The sequence below is a fragment of the Pelmatolapia mariae genome, linkage group LG23 (genome assembly GCF_036321145.2).
Source record: "Pelmatolapia mariae isolate MD_Pm_ZW linkage group LG23, Pm_UMD_F_2, whole genome shotgun sequence".
In the NCBI taxonomy this organism is placed as follows: Eukaryota; Metazoa; Chordata; class Actinopteri; order Cichliformes; family Cichlidae; genus Pelmatolapia; species Pelmatolapia mariae.
The window spans coordinates 9,791,377-9,810,021 of NC_086246.1; the positions used below are offsets into that span (position 1 = coordinate 9,791,377).

The following is an 18,645-nucleotide window of genomic DNA, read 5'->3' on the forward strand; positions in this document are numbered from 1 at the left end:
TATCCACTTGGTTTTTGTTTGAAAAAACATTTATTTGAATGACAGGAAAGAAATAAAGACTAATCTCTTGTTACTTGATGGAGAGATTAAAAAAAACTCCTCTTCATTTGTAGGAACAAATACATCTGACATCTCTGTCACCTTTGTATTCCTGGTTCTGTGCGTTGTCTCCAGCCTGTGTACTGGAAGCACTGTTCAACCCAAGGCCCAGGGCGTGGTCCCTTACCACCGGGTAGCCCAGCACACCAGAACACAAGGGCCTCTGCTCCTCTTCCTCCTCCCTGCCTTCCTCTTCCTCCTCATCCTCATCATCCTCTCCCTCCTCAGCAGACTCTCTCCTCTCCTCAGCTGCCGAGGAAGCATAGATCTGCCTCGTCTGCTTTGTGTCGCAGTAGGTGACCGCAGTCTCCTTGTTGTCCTGGTTGTGGGAGCCTACGGGCACAAAGTGCAGTCAGGAAACCTGCTGGGGGAACACTGACTTCCTCTGGGGATGTCGGGGTTGCCTTTGTTATCTCTGACAACAGTAGCACGTGTCTTGCTTTGGGATTAAAGTGAGGACAAACAATGTTAAAGCACAATCTAGCCTGTTAATGTTGTGCATTATATCATAATGTGTTCCAAATGTGTGTTTACAAGGCAAGCTTGTTCAGCAGTAACGAATGGAATGAAAAGCTCCTGTTCACTAAACTGAAGTGAGGTCTAAATCTTCACACCTGATGGATGCAGGCAAGATATGCCAGCTGCTAGACTGTGAAACGGACCATTAGCTACTTTCTCTGTCCCTACTTGTGTTATACTGTGAGATGGTGACACCAGTGACAGAGGACTCGTAACCATGGTGACCAATTAGATTTTTCCCTGAATCGAAGCCAAACCCCAGGTAGCTGCTGTATGAAGGCTCTGTCGTCAAGTCCCAAGATTCCTGGCTGTTAGAAGTCAAATGGCAACAGATCCCCCTGTGCGGGCCACTCCTGCTCAAACACACTGAGTGATATTGTCTGGAAGCTGCCCTGCCATCAGAGATCAGGGAGTCTGCTGTATTTACCTACATAATATACAGGCCCTGAGGGGCTGTATCAAAGGTGGCTCTGAAAATCAGGGATGACTGCAAGAAGTCCAGCACACTGGACCATTGTTAATGTTTCAAGAAGCCAACTCAGCATTGATGTGATCACACTTTCAATTTCATGACTTTACAACAGTAAGTGAGACTTCAAGTGGTCACATTAAAGGTTGGCATGTTAAAGAAACGGTCCACAAATCAGCAGATATAATCATGCATTGTTACACTATAAACTACTGCAACGAACATGGTTTTTCAGAGGACATTACAGACCAGTTAGCTTGGTTAGCTAAGGTAAACTACATCATTTATATAACTGCTCTGTATGAAAAAGTATCAGATAAAAATAATAAACTGTATTATGGTATTCTGATAAATTTAAAGGACAGCAGGGGACTAGAAACAGATTTAATTTCTTAAATTCAATTCAATTTATACAGCACCAAATCACAACAACAGTCGCCTCAAGGCGCTTTATATTGTAAGGTAGACCCTACAATAATACATACAGAGAAAAACCCAACAATCATATGAACCCCTATGAGCAAGCACTTTGGCGACAGTGGGAAGGAAAAACTCCCTTTTAACAGGAAGAAACCTCCGGCAGAACCAGGCTCAAGGAGGGGCGGGGCCATCTGCTGCGACCGACTGGGTGAGAAATTAAATTAAAGATATTCCACCTCACGTACCAAGTACTGAATGATGATGAAGCATTATATTTTTAAAATCTCTTAGGATCAACTGTTGCCAGCAGAGCTCTTCACTCTCATACTGCAGACTTGTTTGTGTATTTTATTTTACAGTTGACTAGGAGGCAGCGCCTTCAGCTACTCGATCTCTTTTCTGTGAAACTAGCTCCCAGTTTGGATTTAAGAGACAGACATGCTCCCTACTTTTCATATTAAGCTTTAAACTCTTCTTTTCCCTACAGGTTATGAGTAAGTCTGGATCTGGATATCCAAACAAGTTATGCTACTATAGGCTCTGCTGGGAGATGCACTGAGCACTCCTCTATTCTCACCTCCACCCATTTTCCCCATTTGTTGTTTGTAGCCTCTCTGTGCTCTTCTTTCCGCTCATCTCTTCCCCCTCACTCCAACCAGTCAACATATGGCTGCACCTCCCTGAGCCTGGTTCAGCCAGAGGCCTCTTCCTGTTAAAATGGTCTGCCAGATTGCTGAGGTTCTCTTTTTGTATATTGTTGCCAGTGACAGTGACAAAAGATGGATTAATTAATGTAGTTTAATGAAATTGTTTAGACTCCTCTGTATTTTAAATTCTGTCATGTGTGAGCTTCAGAAAAGTACAAAACAAGTCCAGCTTGTCAGGGCCGAGCACTTTCACAATGCATTAACAGTGCTGCAGCAAATAGGAAGGTTCAGAGAATCGCTTTCAGTTTGTATGATTGAGCATGACTGCACAAAGAAACCTAATATAACCCAGCCTTACTGTAAGCAAACATTCTTTATTAAAGTATCTTTTCTGAAAATAAGCTTTTTTTATTTTATAAACCTCCCCTTTTATTAACATTGAGGCTGTCATTGCACTTGAGTCAGCACACATTCATGAGAAGGGGCTAGGAATGAGGAAGCGCAGCTTTGGCAAGTTAAATGGAGCATTCACACTGCACAGGCTTCAGTGTAACTCAAACACCACCTGGAGGCATCGTTGCGTAGACCTGTTTATTTAAAATACTGTCCTGAGAATCAAAAATGTTTGTAGGAAAAACCGAATTCGCAGCTAAGGTCTCCATGACTTCCTACAGAGTGCACGGTGTGCTAAAAGGCCACCGTGTGATAACTAAATGTTGAATTCTTGAAGATGTTCAACACATCCAAAGCACTGAAAAACACATCACCCAAAATTCATTCTCATCAGCCCTCATGAGTTTCTGACCTGACACAGGGAGGTCACATGCTTTGCTAAGACATCAGGCAACTCTGATTTGCCTGCTGTCGTCCTTTTAAGGCACAGTTTCCATACTGTTATTTGGTTAAGTGATCAGATTGGATTTGTGTGTCCACATGTCGCCCAGCTATCTGAATGAGTTGCTATGGTAACAGTGTAATAAGTAAGCAGCTCTGCATGTGTACCTTGTCCTCTGCGTCCTGTGTTTTGCGTGACAAAAGACGCTTTGTAAACTGACTTTAGCATCCACACTGACACACTTCTCTAGAAATGTCAAATGTGGTTTCAATCCACTTAAAAAAAAATGCTGGAATCTTTCTGGATACAATACAGATGTGCTAAAAATAGGTCTGAGAAAGGCTTCACACTCAGCTCCACCTAGGCTCTGTGCACAGGTACATGTATAGGAAAATGACTTCATTTGAATGTGAGTCTCTGTGATAGGTACAGGTATGTGAAACATCAGTCACAGGAAAAAAAACATGAAATAAGGCTAAACAGAGAGTGTAACAGTGGTTTTGGAGATCATTTCTCTCAAATTATGCTGACAATTCAATACCCAAACTTTGGTCATTTAGTCATAAGATCCATAATTGCAGCTGCTGTTGCTCGGATGAAAGGCTCACTGTTAATTATTAATAAAAGCTACTTTCAGATGCTCCCTTACTCACAAGGGTCACCTCAGCAGGTAGTTCCATATTTGATTTGGCAGATTTACATGCTGTGTGTCTCTCTTTTACACAAGTCCAAACAGATCTGTGTCTAAAACAGTGAAAATAATTTGCAGACTTTAGACTTACAGTTTAAAGTGATTGTCAGATTTTATATGTAAAATTTATGACTAAGTTTTCAGAAGCTGATCAAATGAAAGTAAATAAATTAAAACTGAGAGAATGTTCACATTACTCTGTCATTAATCTGACAATCCCCGGTGAGGAAGGACTGGGCAGGAGTACTAGGAAAACTCTGTTTTAACAGGAAGACTTCCAGCATAGCCAGGCTCAGGCAGGTGCTGTCACCTGCTGAGGCCAGGTGAGTCATAAGGAGAAAGACAAGATGAACAAAGAGCAACCAACAAAAACAACAAGCAGGTAACAAGACAAAACAAACACACACAATCTTCTGGAAATCCGAGCCTATAGCCCAGGGGTGTCGAACTCCAGGCCTCCAGGTCCAGTGTCCTGCAGGTTTTAGATCTCACCCTGGGTCAACACACCTGAATCATTTAAACCAGGCCTCTGGAGAACTTCAAGATATGGGGCGTTTCTCAATATGCGTACTTGTGCGTACTTGCGTTCTCGTGTACTCGTGATACGTCATCAGTCGGAGACCAAGTACTGTTCCAATTCGAAGTACGCATCAAGCCGAGAACGCAAAAAAGTCCCGGATGTGTTCTCGCTCCGCCCGTTTTATCGAGCATGTGGGCCGTTTATCAATGCCCAAGTACGCGAGTACGTACTCGCGTTCTCGGTGAGTACGTACTCGCCGAGAACGCACGGGAGTATGTACCCGCCGAGAACGCGAGCACGGACTCGCGATATGTACAATTGGAACACCTGCGTACGTGATGATGTCACAGGTCCGGAGTTTTTACTGCCGTCCCCTCTTAATTTAACTGTGAGTAACATGTTATGAAGCTTAACTTTAATCACAGCCAAACCGGTTTACTCAGGAACAAATAAAACACTGAAATAAACCAAACATTAACATTTAGATGTGATCTAAGTGACTTATATATCATTGTTAACCTCAGTAGTGAAACCTCTATTAATAAAAATAGTGTACATGTACATACGTGTACATACCTTAATAAAAACAAGCAGGTGAGATGTTAGAACGCTTTTATTTTTATTTTAGTGGACATTTAATACAATAGACAGCTGCTGGGGTTTGTTTAACCTGAGTAGCGAAAAGACCGCGGGCGGGGGGGGAGGGGGGGGGGGGGTTGAAAACGATGTGCCGAATATTTAAATGAGGGTGCAGCAGGTCTGAGATGTTAGCTGGCTGAATAAATGGCACTGCTATGGTAACAGTAAACAGTAAACAGCATGTGTGCTGGTTATTTAGATGCAAAATAAACAGGGTTTCCCATTTAAAACCACCAACAGTAGTGCTTTTGTGCATCACGCTGACCTGTGGAGGATTTCCTTCTGTATGAGACCCGTTTTCGACACTTGGAGTCATCCATGTTAGAATCAGTTTCTTGTGAGTAGGTCACCTATAAAGAGATGATGTATGATCAGACTGAACCAGTGTAAAAAGTCTGTGTCATATCTGTGTCACTCGCCTCTGTTGTTCTAGAAGTAAAAATGTTAGAAGCACAAAAATTGTTGGTGGCAAAACAACAAGCTTCCTTAACTAAGCAACATAAACTCCTGCCTGTCTTGTTGGAACACCATGTCTCTGCTGTTTTTGTTGTAATCCTAGCACGCTCTTCTCATGTGTCTCCTCTGCTCTGCGTCCCTCTCTGCTTTCCAGTTCTCTAAATAAATAACCAAAGGTCAACACAAAGTGCACTCCCAGCTCTCTTTTTAAAAGATAAAACTAGCTTATTTGGATTCACACACACACAATGCTGCTCTCTCACTTAACGCGTTATTACAACCTCCCACATCATGTCTTCTGTCCAGCGATTAGTACTCTCTCATTCTTGTCTTCCAGCAAATGAGCGATTACAGAAATTTCTCTAAAATAGAACTGAATATGAAAGCCTATATCGCTATAATCGGTGGGGCCAACCTTATTTAAGTTACCTTTGCATTTTCATCACGGAGGTCAAACGTGAGCTCCAGGTTAGTGAAGAAGTGGTCAGCGAATTCTGGATACATGTCCAGCACCTCCAGAATGTCCTCCCTCTGAATGGTTTGCAGGTCACAATAACTTAGCGCCCGCACGTCTGCACAGGATTTCCCCGGCTTTGCGTACAGGTGTATCATTTCTCCGAAGATGTCATTTTTGCCTAAAGAAGAAACAAGTGGGGAGGTTGACAGAGGAAGTGTCATCTTTCAGCTTATGAAGGACATTTATTTTTGGCAGAAGAAATTAAATTAAAGTTACTGGAGAACATATAGCATATATAACTTGTAGATGCAGTGTTTTGCAGACTGGGGAACCTCTGCCTAAGAAACTCTCCCTCTGATGCTTTTCTTATAACCAAACATGTTACTGAGCTACAAATTAAGCTAATTAGATGCAAAATGTTCCTCCACCTGTTTTTCTTAAAATGATAACGATAAAACTTTGTTTCATATTGACTAAAATATGGATTTATGAGATTTTATTTACACTTTGTCTTATTTTTGTGTTGATCTACTTCCCTCGCAGAGAATGTGCTGACTTACATGTGATGGCCCTTGCTTATCCTAACCCTATTGTCTCATGTGCTTTCTCTAGACCTTATTGGCTGTGTGAAAAGAGCCCTTAATGAAAAACAAGCATATAAAAGGCTCAGCAGGCTACACCTGCCCACAGCTGAGATGAGAGAAAAAGGGAGACCAGATGAGATTTGCTGTGATTAAATCTGGAAGCTGTTGATAGCAGAATGCGGCTTCTGTCATCAAGCACTACATCACACCACGCTGACAACCACACAAAATTTCTCTACTCTCTTTTCTTCCTCTGTCACTTCACATTCTTTGTCTTCTATTGCTATTCTCTTCTCTCTAACCTGCCCACTCGCTCATCCCTCCCCATTTCTATTGTCATTTGTCTCTATCTGAAAGAAATCGTGCCCTCTTTTTTCCATTAACACATATTCTCTGTTACCCTCATCCCACTATATGTACTCCCCCACTGTGTTCTGTCCTCTCCCTTCATCTTGAGCATGCCTGTGAGGGAGCAGTAATCAGAATTTTCTTTGAAGTTAAAACAACATACCCGATAGGGAGCTCAGCTGCCAGCCCAGCCTTATTATAGCACAACTGAGCCATCTTCATTTAGCTGGCCCACCTGCATCTACTAATGGAGGTGTACTCAGGCAAGTCCAACCAGACTGGACTGACAGGACTATCAGTCATACTCCTTTGAGGTTCCTTTTAAAGTGTTTTTGAGCTGGCTCATCAGCTGGATTCACATGTTATTCACTAATTAAAAACATTTAGATGTTTGCATACTTGGATGCTGAATTGTTGTCAGCGAGTTTTCTGCACTGTGAAAGCTCATGCTGGCTGTAATAGCACTAGAATTCATCAAACCCTCAGACATGAGAGTATGATTTGAAGAAAAAATGTTTTTCTGTTGCTGAAAGCCAATCATAAACAAAACCAAATTATACTTTGGCTCTTTGGTTAAACTTAGACAAGACAAGAAGTTTGACATCCATCTATGTAAACCTATAATCAGCAGGTGGTTGATGGAAAAGAGAAAAAGCCACTAACTTAAAGCATATACTGTATAGCTGCTTTTAAAGTTAATGTTTGTTAATGTGAATGCAATTCATGTCTAACGTAAATCTTTAGATGAGTAATGCAGACCCACCCAGGATGGCCACCACAACGTCATCCTTTAGGATTTCAATGGAGCCACGGGAAACAAAGTAGAGTGCTGTAAGTACATCTCCACTGTGGACTAGCGTGTCTCCAGGGGGCGCATGGGTCGTCTTAAACCTCATGGCCAAGGCCCGAAGGCAGCCCTTGGTGGCTCCGCGAAATGCTTTACAGCCCTGGAGGAGATTCTTGTTGAGGTGGAGGCAGATATCCGCCTGTAGGCACTCTGGAAAACCCTTCAGGACCTGAGTCAAAGCACACATGTGTATGGTCAGACGTATTGAGGAAGTATATTATGTAAGCTGTGATGGTTCTTTTTCCTTATATTTTATGACTTTGGGTTTGGGGTGAAGCAGTAGGTCGAATTGACTTGATTTCCAGAGAAATTTGATACAGTTGCCACTTGTGTTCTTTCCTTCTTCTCAAAACCCTGCAGTAGAAATAGTCTGCAATGTCTTTTTACTGTTTTAGTGAGCCTCTGAGGAGCTTAAAATAAGAGGTAAACAGAACATTTAGAGACTGTAAAGCTGTAGATAAATGAAATCACAAAGTCAAAACACAGATTTGACATTTAAGTCTTCTCTGTTTCTTTATGTACTCACATAATGAGAATCCTCTAAGAATACTAACTATAATACTCTGACCCTATGCTTGTTGTTAAAGGATAAAAAACAAATACCATTAAAAAATACTGAACCAATAAAATGTGAAGCATTCCTACACATTTACCATTACAATTAGCATTTCTAGTGACATCACATTCAATTTCTGTTAAAAGGAAGTTTTTCTTTTCCACAGTCACCAGGTGTTTGATTAAAACACTGTTGGGGTTTTTCTCTCGATTGTACGGTATTTACCTTACAGTAAAAAGTGACCTGAGGCGATTGTCTTTGAACTGAAATTAAAACTTATTTCACACTTACCGTTTAACGACATAAAAACCCCCCCAAAAAACCCAAAACAAAACAGTGACCACTGACAAAAAACTAAAAATCCCAGGACAACTTGAACTGACTGTACTAAGGGTACTAAGGGTACATTTTCATAGACTGAAAGGCTTGAAAATGAGCTTTGAGTTCATTGGACATCACAAAGGCATTTCTTCTTTTTGTCATTTAGACAATGACACAAGCACAGCAAAAGAAATGTTGCCTGAACAGGATTTCTGGCTCTGACATGCTTTTTGTTGCTCGCAACAAAAACTGATTAGTACATTTGGAAAGGAAAGATTGAACAACATTTGGCAAGCGCAGGTGCCGCCGCGGAGCGTGCAGCCAAGCCTCCCACAGTGGGAGGGAAACCTGGCAGTGCCCAGCGAGGCTGTGCCCACTCTCACAGGCATGATTCACTCACTCTCTCTGGTACCAGATGAATATCATGGGGTTGTGTTTGAATACACAGATTTCATGCAAAAGGAACTTCAAGACAGGCCACATGCAAGTCTACCAATGATAGACGATTACTGGGGCCTGCGAGAAACATGAAGAATTACGTGTGTGTTCCTTAATAAAGACATGCACAAGTCGATAAAAAATATGTGGTATGGTTTCACCACAGTTGTGTACAAAATAGCTATATGCCCATATGTGCACAGTAAATTGTGTAACACCCTGATGAACAGAACACGTCCACCAATTACATGCATGTCTGGGGCACTAATAAAACCTTGACACGGTGTATTTGATGGTCTCATGGAGAAACTAACAAAGCATTACACTACTAATGTCAGACACAGCTAGGTGAAGCTCTAAGACTGAGGAGCATCCGTATAAACATTGTGTTAGCACATGTACCTCCTGCTCTTACCAGAGTGGTGGGGTCATTCCATTTGACATGAGGCAGACATGGAAAAGACAAACTTATATAAGTACCATGAACAGTTCATGATGACAAAAGCCTGAGTTACTGTGTGCACACACAGTAACAGTGGCTTTCATTCACTTGGTTATGGCTAAACATTGCACAGGATAATGAAAGCATTGCACTATGCCAGTGACATAGCAAGATAGGTTCACGCTGATGTGGTAAGAGCGTTTTTCAGAACAGGATAGTTGAAACTCAGCAGAAATGGGGTTCAAAACTTCAAACTCACAGAAATGAAATTGAAAAAGGGGGAGAAGGAGCAGCAGAGAGAAAAACCCAACAGCAATTCCAGTTTTGTTATAGTTCCGTACCAGTGCAAACACCATCCCTCTCGTACCATATTCATGTCGATGCCGTTAGTGTACGTCCAAGCGTGTTGGAAGTACTCCTCCAGCCTCTGCCTCAGTGGGTTTGGGATCTGGTGGAAGCGGATGAATTCTTTGACCCGCAGCATCTGGAGGTGATACCTGGCTGTACCTGAATACAACCTCTGGATGATGGCGGACACATTTCCAAAGATGCTGGCGTACATTAGAGCTGGGAGAGAAGCCATAGAGGTGACCTTTGAGTACAGATGGGTTCATCTCTTCATATACATAACACCTACCTTGGGAGTTGCTGCTACTGCCAGAAATGCATAAACTGACGTCCTGTATGTGGACTGTGAATCCTTTACGTTCCAATTATGCTATATCAGCAGGTTTTAACAGTGCATTTATTTATATTAAAAAAATACATTGGATCTTTCATGTAAAATGAAAACATTCCTAGTTCAGTGTTTGGCTTTCTGTCTTTCCTAACTGTCTGTATGTGCTGTCATTCAGTTATCACTCACATCCAATGAGCATAACACAGATGGAAAAGATCTTCTCAGAGTTGGTGTTGGGGGAAACGTTCCCAAAGCCCACGCTGGTCAGACTGCTGAAGGTGAAGTAGAGTGCTGTGACATACTTATCTTTGATGGAAGGACCTGAGCTTGGGTCACTGTAGTTGTATTTTTTCCCTGTAAAATGCAACATAATCATTTTTCTATCCTACTTTTAAATTCAGCTTTAAAATAGAGAACTGAGGGAAGGAACTATCATCAACACACATTACCTATTGACACCCCCAGGTTGTCCAGCCAGCCAATTTTATGCTCCAGGTAAGGCTTCTCCACATTTCCAATTGCGTACCAGATGCAGGCCAACCAGTGTGCAATGAGGGCAAAGATGCACATGAGCAGCATGAGGACAGCAGCACCATACTCTGAGTAACGGTCCAGCTTACGGGCCACTCGTACAAGCCGTAGGAGACGGGCCGTCTTTAGCAGACCGATCAGAGTGGTAGTCTGGAAAACAGAGGAGTGCACGCTCACTTAAATCTACGTGTTTTAAATACTCTACGTTTGGATATGTACATGGTACAATGTGCTAAAATATGTGATACAGGGTGTGATGGTAGTTTACTCATCTCCTTATTCTACTGGGTGATAAATCTGGGGATGTGCAGGTATTCAGTGATTTCAAAAAAATCCTACTATTTAAAACTTCCTATTTTCTTTCTTTTAGGCTCACGCAACACAAATAGAATTCCTGAACATTTGTATTGTTTAGTTATTTATTTAATCTCCAACAGGGACCAGTTCCCTGTTGGAAACAGGGAACTATGGTGTTACCTGTTGACAACAGGGAACTTGCAAATTGATAAATTATACAACACTCAAAACATGGCTAAAAGGCGTTTCTCTCGTCTCTTTTTATTTATCAGGCATTATAAATGAAAGCAGTGAAAAGCTAATAATGGCTGATAATATCAGTCTGCAAATAAATCAGTTGGGCTCTAATGGTTATCGGTCCATCAGTGATTAGGTTCACTCACTGTTTAGTTAAGCTTATAAGTGATTCTGACCAGTGTGTAATCTTTAGCTACTGCGTTTTTTCCTTCCAACGTTTGTGAAAATATTCAGCATCCCCACAAAGCAAAGTCAAAATTCAAAAGTTAAAAAAGGGATCACAAGTCTGATCAAAACACATGTGGGATGGCAAACTTCAAGTATGTCGCATCTTTGCAAGCAAAGAGAACTCATCATTTGTCTACCATTTGTTTAGGGTTGGGGTCATGAGAATGTTCGGCTCATTATTACCGACTCAAAAACATATGGTGTAGCTTTTTGCAACATACAGTATTAGATCATTCGTGCTGGTATAAACAGATCTTTCAAGGTCTCAGCATCCCTTGGTGTCAGCACAACTTCCCTGCCTCAAGCTCTACAAATCATAAAATGTCAGTAAGTATCTGGCTTCTTAACAGACTGGCATGCCAAAAAAGCGTTTGAAAGAGAGGAGGTTGCTTTGGTGATTCATCTGTTGGCAGATGGAAAAAAAAAGACTTTTCGATAACTGCATATGATGATGGCAAAATTAGCTTAAAAAAACAAAAAATATCAGCAGCTTGGAAACTCCATCAAAGTCTCAAAGCCAGTGTGCCAACGTGTCCCCATTTTTGACACAATGAATACAGAGTGTGTAACGTGAGAGTGGAGCGGCTATTAGTGTGGAGCAATCTGTAAACACAGTACAAGAAAATGCTAATAGGTCCAACCACTCCCTATCACACCTGGCAATTATCTTAATATCCTTAAAGAAGCACAAACCTTAGTAACTGTGCTTCGTCACTTCTGTGCTTGCCTATTGTTTTATTACCTCTTATGCAGGTGAAAGCAAATACAACATTGATTATTCAAAGCACTAAAAGTAAGAAGGGGGCTTGTTGTTTGTTGTTTTGTTTTGAAGGCAAATGACTGATGAGAAAGAGTGCGTCTACATCATGGTGAGGAAGAGTGCTGTAGCTGCTTCTGATGGGTCCATTAAAGAGCCTCCATTCTTCCAATCTCACCCCTAAATCACAGCCATCTGTCATTGCAGTGTTCCCTTTCAGTGACAACACAGTGAACAGTGAATGAATCATGTATAGAAACAGATGAGCTTCAAATTATCCAGCATGCAAGTGACTCTGAGTGACCTGCACAGATGACACAGTGCATGCTGTATGATGTGTAAAATTGATTAAAATCTTAAAGTAAGTTGAATGCATTTGGGGCTAAGAGTGAAGCTAAAGCTAACATTAGGAACAAACTATATGAAAAATACCCAGAAAATATTCCTCTGGTCATCTGCCACTGTGGTTTTGCAGGCTCCCCTGGCCACTTTTAAAAACCAAGAGTCAACCAAGGTTGTGATATAACTTTCTGTCTTCGAAGTGATCACATTCCTTCTATACGACAAGAGCTCTGCATGGCACAGAACAAGCCAATAATCACCCAAATGCTTCCCTTCTTCATGTGATCTATAAAGAGAACATATTATCCACAACTATAGTACTGTCTGAGTGAACAGTTGCAGAAAAATTTCAAGTACAAATCTGTCTGTTCTTCCTGTGTGCACAAGCGAGACTGAGGGGGCTGCCTGTTACAACGAATCTGCCTCCTTTCTCTTTGTTTAGTACAGCCGTTGCTGCAGGTTTTACAGCATAATGGAGTTGGAGTGCATTTTTGTACAGTCTGCTTTAACCAAAGGGAAAACAATGCACATTTACCCTCTGAATGGAGACAGCCTGAATGTGAAGCCGGGAAGCAATCCATTACACACGCCTCACTTGATTTGCATGAAAATATTCACAGAACATCTGTTATAGAAAAGAGGATTTGCTCGTGTTGTTCACTTGACCTTAAAGGGTTAATTTAATATTTGTAAGCATAAATGTCTCTTTCAGAAGGGCAGATACAGTAATATGATCAACTTTGTGGAACTGTAGCTAGACACACTGGAAGCACAGTGTTTGTGTAAATTTACTACCAGGCACGGAAGAGATGTATGTAACCACCTGCACACCCCGACATTTTGGCTTTGTTCCGAGTTTACAGTGGTCTGCCCAGAATTTCAGGTAAATGACATTTGAATTGTGGTTTAGGTTCACTTTTTTCAGGGATCCTCCATAGTTTGCAAATGTGTCAAATGTGGGCACTATATCCATGTGAATGTGGACATAATATGCAAACTATCTCATCTTATCACAACAGGACATTGATATGAAAATGATGGAGGAGTTGAAACAAGTCCTGCAGGCAAATTCGAAGCCACATCATTTTCTTCTGTGTGCCAGCCTGCAGCCAAGTCCAGTCAAAGCAGGATATCACCCAGGAATATGCACCCAATAAGATCAGCAGAAAAAACCCAACAAAACTCTTAACACATTGTCAGATGTGGTTTCCAGGCAACAAAGGTGCATGAAATTATGGCTAAAAATAGTTCCTGTTTCTGCACAGTGAGCTAAAATAACACACCTTAAAGACCAGAGCTAAAAATGTACATGGATGTGTTATTTTCAGCTTCTCTTGATTGGAGGAGGTAAAAATACAATTTTTTTTTTTTTGCCTCATCCTCACACTGTGTGCTGCGGACGCAAATTGTAAGTAGAACACATCCTGTCACTGCACAAGTCATTTGGCTGTATGATGAGGACGTATGTTGTGCTGTGGTGTCGCTCAGCTGTCTGCTCTTTTTTCCTTGCCCGCCACTCACTGGTGGCCTCTAGCCATGTACTTCCTCAAAGAAACACACACCTAATGGTAAATAAAGACTTGGCAAACCAGTAGGCTGACATCAGATCAGGACCTTGCTCTTAATACACACCTTAATCCTGGATATATCCTGATTTTATGTGTGTTTTTGAAGGTATTGCTTCGCGTATCGTGGAACCTGGAATTTTCGCACATTGCAGTGGACTGCATTGCCAGATTTGCTCCTGGATTGATTTGAAAATGTAAGGAAGGGGCTGGGAATCAGACCCGCTCTAGAAACAAGAGAAATGCATGTGTTTGGGGCAGTAAAGGATTGGAATATTGTATTTCCTTTAAAATGTTTTCTTACTATTAAATATTAAATGAACCTTGATGTATGTAATTTTATTTTGGAGTGCAAATAATTAAAAAATGTTTCATTTAAACAGATTTTTTTTGTATATTCTCATGCTAGTAATTATGTCCTCTGCTGCTCCCCGTTCTCGGCAGCGGGAATTTGCTATGCCATCTCCCTCAGATGTACAGTTGCTTGCAAGCAGAGCTGTTGGGCAGGCACAGACCTTTTTAAAAGATTTGGATGAGAAGAGAAAAAAAAAAAAAAAAAAAAAGATTTGGATGGCCTGGGGCCGTAGAGTCTGTCTCTGATGAAAAGAGAGCGGAGGGAAGCAGATGCGAAAACGAAGTGTCAGATTGGTTTGGGAGTCTAAGCGTTCAAGATAACATCTCAAAAAAAGACTGCCCAAAGTGTAGCCTGATGACACAGGGGTAACTAAGGCAGGACTGATGCTCAGCAGCTTCATGGTGTAAAAAAAGAGTTCTTTTCAATTTAGGTTTCACAAAGCTATTTCAGGTAAAAATGAACCCCCCCCCCACTCATTAATCTACTGATTAAGTTTATTTAAATGTGTTCTGTACTTATTTAAATGTGACTCTGTACAAAGAGTCGATCTGTATCTAAGAGGACAGAGAGGATATGAAGTACAGCATTTTTAAAAATTCCTTTGGACTTCTCTATCCCCAACCAACCCCGGCAGATGACCGCCCCTCCCTGAGCCTGGTTCTGCTGGAGGTTTCTTCCTGTTAAAAGGGAGTTTTTCCTTCCCACTGTCCCCAAAGCGCTTGTTCATAGGGGGTTCATATGATTGTTGGGTTTTTCTCTGTAGTATGTAGGATAGGGTCTAGCTTACAATATAAAACACCTTGAGGCGACTGTTGTTGTGATTTGGCGCTGTATAAATAAATTGAACTGAATTGAATTGAATTGGAAGAGTGTGTGTTGAGAGATGGACGGAGTACTTTAAGAAGCTGCTGAATTATGCAAATGAGTAGTAAAGGAAGTAGGAGGGAAGTTAGTGAATCTGGAAGTGCAGAGGATTAGTAAGGAGGAAATGAGCAGGTTAAAGACCATAAAGGCAGCTAGTCCAGATAACATACTTGTGGGGCAGTGAACTGTTTAACTAGAGCATGTAATACAATCTTGTACCGATTTACAAGAATGAGGGTGATGTAAGAACTACAGATGGATAAAGCTGATGAGTCATGAAGCAATGAGAATGAGTTGTAGAAGCTAGGTTAAGAAGAGGGGCGACGATCAATGTGTAATGTGTATGGGCTCATGTTGAGATGGGGTTAGGGTTAGGCACAACAGACGTGATGATTGCTTTGAGAGTATTGATGGAGAAGCATGGAGAAGATCAGAAGGAGCTGCACTGTCTTTGTGGATCTAGAGGAAACGTAACAGGGAGAGGTATGCTCTGGAGAGAAGAGGAATGAAAGTCAGTAGAAGAAGTTAGAAATGAGTGAAATCAGAGAGACAGACTCATGGATGTATTGAAGGATATGCAGAGGGTTGTGTGAAATAGGAGGATACTAGGGATAGGGCAAGATGAAAGCCAGTGAGCTGCTGTGGTGACCCCTAAAGGGAAGAAGAAGAAGGACCATACATACTATTGTTACTGCTGAACTGTAATGACCTCAATCACCTGAACGACATTCACCTCAAGATGAACTGGGATCAGTTCAGACATTTTCTTTACCTACTTAATCCATCTTATGATTGGCTTTAATGCTTGCTTGCTAGCATGCTTAAATACTAGTGACCATAGTGTGTAGTGGTTAACACATTTGCCTAACAGGTGAAAGATCCCTGGTTGGAGACTGGGAGAGGACACAAATAGGGTTGGATGAACCCACCAATGTTATCTCATGTTCTAAAAGATAGTTGTGATTTATTCTGTGAGTTCAAGTGCTTTCTTGTAAAGGCAGTCAGATACTCGGTCATCACTGCAGTCATCTCCAACTCTGCCTGGTTGATAACTGACTGATAAACGAAATAAATCCTCACCTCATCAGATCCTGAGCCAAAGATGAGCAAGTCAAAAGGGATGGCAGCCACCATGTCTATGAGGAACCAGCCTTTAAAGTAGTGGATGGCGATCTTGGCTGGGTGGCTGACCACCTCCTCATTGGTGTTGACGTAAGTCGTCCTAAAATTTATAAGGATGTCCACTATAAACATAATGTCAACTATCAGATCAACCACATTGAGGGGCGAGCAGGAATAGCCACACTCCCGTCTCCTCTGCTCCTCAATGTCATTGAGGAGGAAGGCAGCAGAGTAGGGGGTGAAAATGGCCGTGTAGATGACCAGCAGCAGGATCAGCCAGTCCCAAACTGCTTTGAATGGACTGTAGTGAAGAATGGTCCACTTATCCATCCGTGGTGTCTGGAGTTTGTATTCAGGAAGCACGTCGGCACCCAGAGAAAGAACCTAGTGAAAAACAAAGAGAACTTTTAAAATTTTACTGGCATTAACATTCGCTATTTGTGTTCAAATACACACACATTTTGGGAAATAAAAGTGTAATACGGTGCTTTTTCTTGCAGATTCTTTGCAAATTTGTTTTTATTGAGGACTTCACTGATTACCTTTGCAGTGCCTGGGAGAAGCTTTCTATATCTATTTCTGTTTTACGACACCATCAGCAATATTTTCAGAGTGAAGGGTCAGGCGAAAGGATTAAAATTTTAACTACATGGACATTTCAAAGAGTCTGTAAGAAGATTTGCATCACAGGAAATACAGGATGAGCATTGTTTTTGATTAAGAGTCAGAACTGCTTCTTATTATTTGCCACTTTGAGTCTCTACTTTGTGAAGGTGCAACAAATCTAAGAACTGCATGCACTTAACAATCTTAAATATGCTCTGTTGTTTGAGAAATTTAGTTAAATACAATAACATTTGAAAATATTTACACTAAGCGTTTGCATGTCTGCTCTCTTACATTGCTGGGCATGCTAGTAAGTGGAATTGCATACAGTCATGGTGATAAGAAAGTACACGTTCTGTCAATTCCAAAGTTTAAATATCAGTACATATTAAAAATCAACTTGTCCTTAGCAGCTCTTAAAGTAAGGTAAATATAAAGTTAGATGAATAACTATTAAGCTAAAATGAAGAAGCAGTGTGCGAAAAATTGTAGTACACAATGTCCACAGTTTGGACTGAGAAGAAAGACGGTTTGGAGTAAAGGAGGCCATCTACATCCACTGTGACAAACCATCATTGAGGTGACCTCTACAGCTCATATGACGGTGGGGTCGGGTAATGCCTTGTAATGTTAGAGGTTTCACACCTTTGTTCTGGAGGGGGTAATGACCCCGCCTTTTTTCACATCTTGGTTCATGTGATAACCCGCATGATTAATAGCGGGTCATTGACCCTCAGCACCACCCCCAAGGCGTTGGTCTACGGCAAGGGTAGGCAATTCCAGGCCACGAGGGCCGGTGTCCTGCAGGTTATAGATGTGTCCTTGAGCAAACACAGCTGATTTAAATGGCTAAATGACCTCCTCAACATGTCTTGAAGTTCTCCAGAGGCCTGGTAATGAACTAGTCGTTTGATTCAGGTGTGTTGACCCAGGGTGATATCTAAAACCTGCAGGACGCCCTTGAGGCCTGGAGTTGCCGACCCCTGGTCTGAGGGTTAAGGGTTAATTTCCTGGGACTCTCCATCAGTTGTTTTAAAACTGAAGAAGCCTCTGATGACAGGAGGAATATCTTCACTATCCTAAAGAAGTCACTGTGGCTCAAGTTTTAAAAAAGTTTAGTTTTAATTAAGTTTGAAATCAAATTTGCTATGAAAAAGACAAACAGGCTACGAGAAACAGAAGAAAACAGACGAAGGTGCATGTGATCTGTCAACCCCACATGAAAAAAACAAAACAAAACTCCTGATTATCCAGCATCTGTGTGAGAGTGCCAAGAAATTAGACTGTAAGTGATAACATCCTAGCAATGACATGCCATATTTTATGAAAGATAATTTAGGATAAGATGAGATAAGGAATACTGGAATATGTTTAAATGAAGGTTAAAGCCTACATCAATGTTACAGAGCACATGGAAAACAAATGGCCACAAACCTCGTTGAACTAAAGTAATGATGTAAACAGGTAACTGCTGCTAAAGGTGGTTCTACAAGATACTGAATCATGGGGTGTACTTAGTTTTATTTTGGCTTTGATATCATAAAGACAACATGTAATAAGTCATCAATTGTTCATCTGAAATTTTAAGACCTGATAAGGACTTTTTTAATAATGCCCTTATACGTAAAGCTGTGGAATTAACAAAATGTATATTTTCTTTAGATTAGGTCAAGTAAAATTCAAAAGAAAAGATTTATCACTGTGTGAATAATGCAGCTGTACATCATATAGATTCAGATGTAATGCACTTCACCATTATCTGTCATCCACAAGA

At 41.2% G+C, this 18,645-nt stretch overlaps 1 protein-coding gene across 5 annotated transcripts in view; it reads right to left on the reverse strand.

Moving 5' to 3' along the window:
• kcnh7 (potassium channel, voltage gated eag related subfamily H, member 7) overlaps positions 1-18,645 on the reverse strand; it is a 74,128-nt gene that overhangs the window by 10,356 nt on the left and 45,127 nt on the right. For 4 of the 5 annotated variants that reach the window (XM_063467742.1, XM_063467740.1, XM_063467743.1 and 1 more), the window contains 8 exons: positions 16,224-16,649; positions 10,417-10,648; positions 10,154-10,321; positions 9,656-9,855; positions 7,448-7,700; positions 5,725-5,930; positions 5,105-5,189; positions 142-432 (listed from right to left, as the gene is read on the reverse strand). In XM_063467742.1, the coding sequence (XP_063323812.1) occupies positions 142-432; positions 5,105-5,189; positions 5,725-5,930; positions 7,448-7,700; positions 9,656-9,855; positions 10,154-10,321; positions 10,417-10,648; positions 16,224-16,649 (1,861 nt within the window). The remainder of the gene's footprint in view (positions 1-141; positions 433-5,104; positions 5,190-5,724; positions 5,931-7,447; positions 7,701-9,655; positions 9,856-10,153; positions 10,322-10,416; positions 10,649-16,223; positions 16,650-18,645) is intronic. The other variant, XM_063467741.1, reaches the window with a different exon arrangement.